The sequence below is a fragment of the Centroberyx gerrardi genome, chromosome 3 (genome assembly GCF_048128805.1).
Source record: "Centroberyx gerrardi isolate f3 chromosome 3, fCenGer3.hap1.cur.20231027, whole genome shotgun sequence".
Classification (NCBI taxonomy): Eukaryota; Metazoa; Chordata; class Actinopteri; order Beryciformes; family Berycidae; genus Centroberyx; species Centroberyx gerrardi.
Window position 1 is genome coordinate 13,046,228 of NC_135999.1, and position 10,396 is coordinate 13,056,623.

At 40.6% G+C, this 10,396-nt stretch overlaps 1 protein-coding gene across 1 annotated transcript; it reads left to right on the top strand.

The window, feature by feature from the left end:
* Positions 1 to 865: 865 nt before the first annotated feature.
* Positions 866 to 7,022, top strand: anp32b (acidic (leucine-rich) nuclear phosphoprotein 32 family, member B). Its single transcript, XM_071912004.2, has 7 exons — positions 866 to 1,052; positions 3,437 to 3,586; positions 3,681 to 3,803; positions 4,389 to 4,581; positions 4,896 to 5,020; positions 5,125 to 5,191; positions 6,862 to 7,022. Exons 1-7 carry the CDS (start codon positions 999 to 1,001, stop codon positions 6,942 to 6,944), a joined length of 795 nt encoding a protein of 264 aa, XP_071768105.1. The 5' UTR covers positions 866 to 998; the 3' UTR covers positions 6,945 to 7,022.
* Positions 7,023 to 10,396: the final 3,374 nt, after the last annotated feature.

Sequence of the window (10,396 nt, forward strand, 5' to 3'; positions counted from 1 at the left end):
TACTTGATGGTGTTTTTGTGGTATAGGCTAGTTCAGGAGGGAGGCACAGAGGGCTACTTCTGCTTGAGGGATCTTGGGTCTAAGCAGGAAGTAATGGAGGGGCGGGAGGGGGGTACCCACCATGTGCATATACAATGCTCTCTTCACGGCAAACCAAATACACCCCCTCTGCTCTAACGATCTGTCTAAAAAAAAAAAAAAGGGGGGGGGGGGGATTAGACGTTTATGAACTAATAAAGAGAGTACAAAACAAATGATCCATTATGGAGGGTTTATTGATCACATTTCACACACAAGGATTACAAATTCACTGTTCATTGGGTTACAATTAAAATTGTGCATTAGACAAAATAGGATGGGATAAGATAATCTTGCCTTCACGGGCAACAGGTAGTGTTATAGTCATATTCAAAACAGGGTTGTGTGATTTTTGATGTCTGCCTTAATTATGCCTTAACTATGAATCAATAACAATTAAAATATATCAGACATGGGCATGCTTCTAAGCTATTATAAACTTTATTTAGTCGGACATATCAACAAAGTTAACTATATGACCTACTTTATGAAATTCTAATCGGCTTAATGCTATTTTGTACAATTTGAATAATGTGTAAAAGTGCATAAATTGCACTCGTCAATATAATCAAATTGACTAGACAGACAGACGTCTAAAATGTTCATTCAACATAATATAGCACTTTCCTTGCAGAAATAAATTGCACCATAGCACTGTTTCGGGGCAGCGTCATGTTTTGTGACTGCAATGCCTTTTTTTTAAGGCGATGGGCGTTTCTGGACAGAGATGGCGCTATTGAGCATATATTTTGTTTCAGTCCCGTTTCCCTCCATGGTTTCTCCTCTCCCCGACTAACTTAGCGTTTGGCTCAGTTCATTATACAGTCCCATATTCTCCCTCCATTAGGGCATCTCTCTGCCTTTGGACTGAAGATCCCACCAAAACCCAAGAGAGAAAAGTTAAACTTTCATAGGGCGAGATGGACATGAAAAAGAGGATCCACTTGGAGCTAAGAAACAGGACACCGTCTGATGTGAGTCGTGCTTTTTAAAACCAACCCTTAGTTTTCTGGCTAGCCTTGCTAGCTAGCTTGCTACTTTTTTGCTTTCTGAGTGACCTGTGTGGCTAACGTAATGGTGACCACATGGGCTTTAGGTTATGTTTCTCATTTATTATTAGGGCGGAAAATACTAGCATAACAAGCTTAATCCTTTATACTGTTCTGGGTTGGGCGTGAAGGGGCAACAAGACGAGAAAAGCTATATTCAATCGTTACTTTGAAAAGGCGATTCTTCAGCTTGCTGGCATTATTGCAGTGTTTTAACCGTTTCGCAGCCTCCTTGGTCGATGGTGCACACACGATTCAGCTCGACTCCAACGTTGTGGCACAATTTGTAAACTTCTCTTTACATTGGTATAATAGGAAAATTGCTTTCCACGGCGCGTTTGGCATTCACTGAGTGGTTTATTTTATATAGACCTTGGAAGCCATGTTTGGGGCTAGCATAACTGCTAAAATGGGGCGCCTTTATTACAAATGCACTTTAAAAACTCTTCAGCGTTCATGTTAAAATTGAGATTCTATGACATGTAAACGGCTCATTCTCAGTCACGAGTGAGGTCTGAATTTCTTTAGAGTAATTTCAAATACCTTGATTCAGCTACGCCAACAAAAAATAGTCACTTGGTTCAAGTCATCCACATCTTGACCAATTAGTAAGCCACTGTAACTCTTAGCAGGGTGATATTTCCACGCATACAAAAAGGCAATGCTTCATCCAGTAATGTCGTGGTTGTTTAACGTATATGTTTAGCCTGCTTCAATCAACACAAGTTGTAAAGAGGGAGTGTGCAGTAGACTCATTCCGTGAAATATGTAGCCTACACCCCTGCACAGTACACGTTAGCCTTTCATATTCTGGCATTTATAAACGTGTAAAATATCGCATACTTATTTCTTCAAGTCTAATAACCAAGTGATTGTTTTGAGTGCAAATCATTCAGACAGCAGTCTGCTAGTATTTTTGTTCCCGCCATATTACCCCCTTCGCTACAATGGTCAAAGAAAACAAAATACATCGCGTAGTAAACTTAAAACGCCAAATATTACATTTCCCCCTCCCGCTACATGTCGTCAAAAGCTGAACTTAACATTGTTTGCAATTTAAGACGAATCGACTTGTTGGCCAAAGGCTTCATATAATAAGCCAGCCTGCTTGAATGACACGGAGACCCGGCGCACCGCGCTCGATGCGTGGGCAGCGAAAAACTCGACGGTCGGCGTTTCTTCACTCATGCAGGGAATAATACAAATTATTATCTTTGAAAATTAATTTTAAAGTGATGTCTAAATTACGACATTACTATCTGTAAATAGCATTTTCCTATCGAAGTGTTCAGAGAACTGCATACTGTATCTCAGGAATCGCCATGTTGTCATTCTGTCGTCTTTGAAGCTCTGGGAGAAAGGAACTGTCTCCATCTTTGTTTTTACTAAATTTCCGTTCTCAATATATTTCCTTCGCCACTTCGACCTCAAAACGATGTTGTACCATGTAACAAACTGTCAATATCGGTCGTTCGCTCGACGACAAGGTATATTCCACTTCCCCCATGAAAGTTGATTTTACCAAAAAATAAAAAAAATCTTTACTAAGGGTATATTCGCAATCCTTTCCGTTGCTGTTGGGTTGGCTAATGGCGGGCAGACAGACCTCTCTTGCTGCTCCTCTACTGCACGGCAGCGTTTAAAAGGGGCAATGGCTAGCCTGTAGCGAGCTAGCTAACAAAAATCATTGCATTTGTCATTAGTGACTGCATCAGCAGGCCATGGGAAGCTACAGCGTGTTCTTCCTCGTTTCAAAGAAGCAGAATAACTGTCGTGCCCGGACAAATTACATACACTACGACACAAACTCTTTCAGATGGAAACACAATAGCCTTTTCGATGTTTTACTTGAGAAATCGTGATCTTTGACGTTTGACAGTAACTTTTTGCAACGTTTTGTCCAACACTGAATTGCGCAACCAGTGTTAAATGACGGGTTGTTTGACTGAAACTAACTCCGCCTTCAAACGTGTTGTTCTAATATTTTGTAGCATCTGAAAAGTGGCTTTAATGATTTTACAGACAGTGAAGGGAAATTCTGTTGAGTAACAACCACCCCCATCAAATGCCCTGTGTTGTTGGCCAGCATGTCTTCACACTAAAGCTTAGCTTAAACTTGCATTTTCTGTTTATAGAGATAAGATTGTTGTGTAAGGACTTCAAAAAAGGAAGTTTGTAAAATGTTAATATAGTAATACTAAGGGTTTGGTTTGTTTTAGAGTACATTTTGAGTTTATGCATAGTTTCAAAGAAAGCATAAAACAGTGGAAATTAATCTTTGACGTATGTATTACTTTTATTTTCTTCAGGTACGAGAACTTGTTCTTGACAATTGCCGATCAAATGAAGGAAAAATCGAAGGCCTCACAGCTGAGTTTGTCAACCTGGAGTTCCTCAGTTTGATAAATGTTGGCTTAATCTCAGTCTCCAACCTGCCTAAACTAGGAAAACTTAAAAAGGTAAAATGATTTTTCACTTTCATGCCTCCGTGGGCTGGTTGAATTACGATGAGTGCCAACTGGAAGTGTAATATTTCCTCCTACTTTATTTCAGCTGGAGCTGAGCGACAACAGAATCAGTGGCGGCCTTGATGTTTTAGCAGAGAAACTACCCAACCTCACACATCTAAACCTGAGTGGCAACAAATTGAAAGACATCAGCACGTTGGAACCGTTGGTATGAGTTCCCAAATTTGTCAGAAGCCATTTGAAAGCAACACTTGCCACACTGCATGTCTACAAAATGTTCATACTGACTCTTAACCCGGTGCAGAAGTTGTGCTTTTGCTATTTTATCTCTTTTAATGCAATGGGATTATTACAATCATAAATGTTTAGAATACTTGGCTAAAGTTTTGTGGCACACACAGCTGGAAAATCCCACCCCACAGCTAGAATAGTGTAAATGCAGTTAAAATTAATTGGCTGGCTTTATTGCCCACCCCAAAAACTAACAACTACATTTGCAATTTCAGTGCAGTTGTTCATATATTGTGTTTATATCCAAACAAGCTATTCTTAAACTTCAACACACACTGGAACCGATCCTGTAAAGGGCCCAGGAGAGTCCCTCCGAATCAAAAGCCCCATACATCTAGAAAAAAAAAAAAAATCTACAGGAAGCGCTACTGAGCTAGCTGCATATTCTTGTAAATACGAGGGTGTTCGCAGTATGCACACATCTGCATAGTACCACAGCCAGAGCGGGCAAGATGCAGAACCCGTTTCTCATCACAGTGCACCTCTGCATTTTGCTCAACAGAAAAAGCTGGACAACCTGAAGAGTTTGGACCTGTTCAACTGTGAAGTGACAAACCTGAATGACTACAGGGAGAGCGTGTTCAAGCTGCTGCCCCAGCTCACCTACCTGGACGGTTATGACATGGAGGACAGGGAAGCCTCCGACTCTGATGGAGAGGTGGACGGAGATGGTGTAGATGACGAAGACGATGAAGGTAAGAGATTTTTTTCAATATCTCAGAGTGGACACAGGTTCCTCCATAGGGATTTGTTTTTTCTTTTTTGGCCCAAGATATCTGGAATTATTTACTTGTGGATGCAGTGTGCCCATTTGTCCTGTTAAATAGAGTATGAGAATAGTATGTTGCTTAAACAATATGAGAATACAGTTTAAACTCAGCATGGTCACTGGCTTTACATTTACTTTGGCTTCATTTATTCTGTCGCTCTATATGAAAATGAATATCTGTGGAACTTCAGCTTCATTATGCTTCCAACCTGACAGACTGGTTTTGACTTTGTATTGCAGAGGGAGAGGAGGAGGAGGATGAGGACGGAGAGGAGGAGGACTTTGACGAGGAAGAGGACGAGGATGAAGATGAAGAGGAGGTAGAAGGAGAAGTGGATGACGAGGAGGACAGCGGAGAAGACGAGGTAAACGCTTGTTTGGATTGTTTGGTTCAAATGGTTTCTACCAGGTTCGGAGGCCAGAGGCATTGTTTCTGGTGATTTTTACTGATCTCATTTTGTTTACCAAGGAGGAAGACTTTGGTCAGGATGGTGAAGTTGATGATGATGATGAGGATGAGGATGAAGATGAAGATGGTAAGTACCATCTCTTTCAGATTTAATTCAAAAATCTTTTCTTGCTTGAGTGTCCTGGTGGCTCGGTGGTTTAGGTGCACACCATGCACCCACAATGTCCTGTGTTCGACCCATGCTCGATCTTTTACTGCTGAGGACTCATTGCACATTTTTTTTTACCTTGACATCCAACTCCAGTTTGTCTCTCCTGAAGAATTTAAAAAATTGAGTGAATTTAGCCAGGATGAACAAATTATGGGGCAGATGGATAGTGGGCACAGATTGTCTGTCTTGTATGAGCTGGTCCAGTGTGGCCCTATCAATTGCTTTATATGTGTTGTTTATTTTTGTTGTTGTTTTTTGTGTTTTTAATGGCACAAGTCTTGACACATCTGGATGGGCTCCCTCCCATCATGTAAAATGGTCAGATAAGAACCAACACCTTCAATTCAATTCAACCTTATTTATCCCACATGGGGAAATTTTAAAAGACACAGTTAAAAGTACAAACAATCATTAAAAACAAACAGAATAGATATATCGCATAACAAAAAGACAGGACTGTACCAGATTAACAGTTGGGTATGTAGATATTGTGCTATTTAAGTGTAGAATGCGGGCAGAGGTCAAATGCATATAGCTGAAATAATAGTTTAAAATTGTCCAGTGTTGGAAAACTCACAATTGTTATTGCTTCTGGTACAAAGATATTTTTCCTGCTGTTTGTCCTGCACTGGGGAACCAGAAAGCACCTACCTGATGGGAGGAGGTTGAATTCATTGTGTACTATGTGTGACATGTCATCTAGTATTGCCTGGGCCTGAGACTCAAAGAAAAAATGTATGGCAATTCAATGAATAACACACACTGCTGTGGCATTCAGATTTTCTCCAAGAGCCATTGTGTTTTATCTCTGTAGATTTATATACATGGAGATACATACAAAAATAAATGTTAAGGAAGTTGGTGTTGGTAGTAATGGGGTGGCTTAGTAGAGAGACTGTCCTTTTTAGTTTTTTAATTGTATTTTATTTGCACATAACATGCAAATATAATGACAGGAAATCACACTACAGAATGTGGAGTGTACTGTATATGCAGGAAAGCCCAAAAAGTCCAATGGGGCTTGTCAAGTGGCTCCCCTTAGTGGTCACACATTACTGATCATTGATAATACAGCGAATAAAAAAATAAATAAAAAAAGAAACATAATAGACATAATACAAGAACAATTACAATTTAAAACATGATATGAGAACGTTAATCATTAGACAAAAGCAAGTAAACAAATGGAAAAAACAAACAAACATGAAACTTGAAAATAAATGGGGGGAGGGGGGTAATGTCTTATATCCTGAAACTCAGGAGATAACAGTAGGGAGAGAAAATTGGTGATCAAAGTAGACATTTTTAAGCACCCCCATCCCACCCTGAGACCCCACTACAGGACCTCCGGGCGTCCCTGGAACCTAATTGTGAGCCACTGGTTTAGTGTGTAATCCCCCATACTGCTTCATGTCCTGGTGAATGTACCAGTCAGTGCAACAAGAAATTTTGAAAAGTGTGAAATGACCCTTTAATTTCCTTTTATTTTCACTCTTTTGTTTGGATTTGTTAGAAGTCTTTGGGTCTTTTCCACGCTTCTCCCCCTCACACAGACATGACACCCTTCTCCTCCTTTTCCCCTGCAGAAGCAGAAGCTGGCAAAGGCGAGAAGAGAAAGCGAGATCCGGAGGATGAAGACGACGACGAGGACGACGAAGACGACGATTAAGAGCAAAACTGAAAACGAGAGCCTACCGAGTTACCAACCCCTTCCCTCCCTCCCTCCCTCCCCCCAGCCCCACAAAAACCTGAACACCCACCCTCCTTCAACTCACACCGCCCTTTCTACTCCACGTCTCCCCCCCAGCTCTGAGCTCTTTTACGGGGCAAGACTGTACCGGACGGGTGGGCCGAGTGGAGCTGCCCCCCCTTCCCCCATGGAACCGAGAGCCACCCCCACGCCCCCCGAACCTCACCCAGCCCACCGCCCCAAGGTTCTCAGGCAGCCCACCACTCAGCATTCCACAATTTCACTGTCGATCCCTCTTTATGTATTCCCGCGTGAGGACTTTGGGACTGGTATCTAGTTTTGGGTCTGTGCTTTTAATATTTTGTTGGATGAATTATTTTTTGTTGTTGGGTTTATTATTTCTCTTATTTTTTTGTCTTTGTTTTATTTTTTTTTTCTGTTCCTTATTTTTCCCAATAAAATTATTGCTATAGCAACTGTGCAACCAGTGAGCCATGATTTTTAGTGTGGCCGCCTGTTGCACAAATCAAGGTTGTAGCTACATTTTTACTTTCTGTATGACAAAAAAACAACTTTGTAAATAAAATGTTAACATTTTGTGCTTTTCTCTCTTCCTGCTGTGCTTTTCTGGTGTCCCAGTATCAATAGAAAGGAATGAAGCGGTGGCCATATTGGCCAAATTACTCACCCACCCGTGCCAGTATGCACTCTACATGCTCTCCCCACTAATGGTGACTAGACAACAGTTCATAACAAAGGCTTTAAATTCTAGAATTGTAGTTTCCCCCAGTGAAAGGTTAATACTGTAGTGGTGTGTAGCCTGTAGATTATTAAGTGCTGAGTCTAGCCTCAACATGCTTTAACATTTTTTTTTTGTATTTTAATGTAAGTGCAGTAATTTTTCACTTTACTGTACAAGAGAGTAATGCAACCCCAAGCTGAAAAACACTGGTCTGAAATGCCTATTTTGCAGTGAAAGCCCAGCAGTGGCAAATAATTGCATTGGTGTGTTTTTGAGGAACAGTAACCAAGAGAGCATAACGGCTGATGTTCTCCAGGCTGCTACATCTTTTAGGGTCCATTTTTGAATTGTGAACAAAACAGGTCAGGCAGGCTACCTTTTACAGAGATGGAAAATGTTGGCCTTCCACATGTTGCAGCCTGAGTGGTTGGTGGGGGAGGGGGAGCTTGACTAGTCAGTCAACAGTTGCAACTGAGCATGAGCAAGCCACAGGGCTAGCAGTCAGAACACTGCTGTTTTGGAACAACTGAACAAATAGCAAAATTGTTAGTCTTAATATCAGTAATGTGTGATTTTGTGCAATTGAGTGGAATTATGTTTTTCTATCTCTACTTATTTGGTTGGCGAGGACAATCATGTTCTCCAGAGGAGAAGTTCTACAAACTGAGACAAATGAGTTTTCCACAAACTTTAATTGTTTTTTATGTGATTAATATTTCTTTTCTTTTTTTTTTTTTTTTACATGTTTTAGAAACAATATTAAAAGGAACAGGATAAAATCTCATTCAATTTTAACTGTACTGTATACATTGATATATTTTAAAGACATCACAATAATTGCATAAAAAAAAAAATTGCAGCTAAGTCAGGCACAGTGAGGCTCATGATATTACCCAGCAGCAGTCCTTAAATGAAATGGTTTATTTATTCAGACATGTTTGCCACTGTGAAAGCTACGGTTGACTCTGCAGCTACATTATTGCTCCAGTATAATGTCAAGAGACTGTCAGACTGTGCGATTTAATACCAACAGGTTTCAGGAATGGATTGGGTATTGTTTTTCCCATTTGGCTTGTTGATAATGTTTTCTGAGGGGTTGGCATTGGCCACATTATTCGTAATAGAGCGCTACATAGAGAAATATGATCATATGCAGAGTGGTACTACACTACATTAAATAAGCAATTTTCTGTACAGTAATGCAGTAATCACTGTAGCACAACATAGTGATGAAGTAATCATAAGATAATTTAGTTGCTGCATTGTAAAACAGCTAAAAAGAGAAAGATAAATTCTCTTTTCCACTTTCCAGTGCTCGTCATCAATAAATCATACTAATGTATGACATGATTGTAGCATAATTATACCCTCATTATAGATGCACAAGCACAAGTAAGTCTATTATGGACACGGAGTTGCGCACCACAAAATCAAAGGATACAAGTGGGCAATTGTTGATCTGGTTGGCAGTGAGTTCATTATTTTGTTGTACCAGTGTCATACAGCAGCTACACAGTGGTGTCATTTCACCAAAGCTGCAAAATGTGAGATCAAATTCAACAATCATTTGTGTTCTTCCACAGTATGAATTAATGGTACATACTCATAATTTAACAGGAATACCAGTTAGTCTCAGGAGATTAAACGTCAAAAGAAAGGAACAAAAACATCTTAAATTTTAGACTGTGGGTTTTGACTGTCACACATTCAAAGCAATTGTGTTACAGGTACAACATAAAACTGCGCGCTGATGTAAAATTCCCACATCGCAGACAGAAATACAGCACACTGAACAGACACAATCATTTTTGCTCCATCCATTTCTCACTGAATATTCCACAATGTACCAACTCCTAAGGGCTACCAGTGGAGCGGCCTGTAACATCAACAGGCCAGTCAAATGCAGCAGCATGTGGGCACACAGAGGTGTGGGAGAAATGAAGCAACAGTCAGAACAGTGCATGAGGTCCGTCTGGTGTGGACAGTCCACTGGCTGTTAAATATTGCTGGACAAATAAGCTCAAAGTGGCTCTGTTATTGTTATTTAGCTAATATGACTAAACTGGTTGGTTTGGTTCAGTGATGGAAAAGAAGCAACATGTAAATAAAACCCATTACCTAACCCTATATAACCTGAACAATCAGCCAAATCAGCTGTTAACAGAGTCCACTGGCTGGCTCAGTAACAACAGCAGTACATGAAGGGAATGTTGAGACTTGTCAACCAATGGCAGTGGTTAGTTTACTCTGGCGTTGCTGCTCTTGGATCAAAGTCAACGAGTAAAGCCAGCCGGCGATGCTGCTGTGCTAGAACTGTCCCGTCCGAGGTCACGGGGGTCGGAGATCGCAATTCTATTGAGGCCAGTGTGTGTTTGTGTGTGTGTGTGTGTTGGTGTGGCAGTATCCACTTGACACCTTTTTGACAAGGTAGTGTGGTAATATGTGCCAAATCTAAAATATCATTATGATGCTTGTGCCTGTGACTACATAAATGCAGGCATACATGATCATTCATACTGCGTTTGACTGCTTAAGCCTAAATAGCATGTAGGATCAACTAGCAGCAATAATGTTTGTCTTGCTTGATATTTGCAAGTGGTCCTGTGTCATCTCTGCATATTTACATGTCAAGCAGTGGACTGTTTCTCTGAACGAGGGACTGAGAGACAGAGGCATGTTTTCTCTTCTT

Coding starts and splice junctions, on each gene's coding strand:
- anp32b (XM_071912004.2), top strand. CDS start 999: ATGGACATGAAAAAGAGGATCCACTTGGAGCTAAGAAACAGGACACCG. Junction 1,053..3,436: donor GAAACAGGACACCGTCTGAT/GTGAGTCGTGCT, acceptor TATTTTCTTCAG/GTACGAGAACTTGTTCTTGA. Junction 5,021..5,124: donor AGGACAGCGGAGAAGACGAG/GTAAACGCTTGT, acceptor TTGTTTACCAAG/GAGGAAGACTTTGGTCAGGA.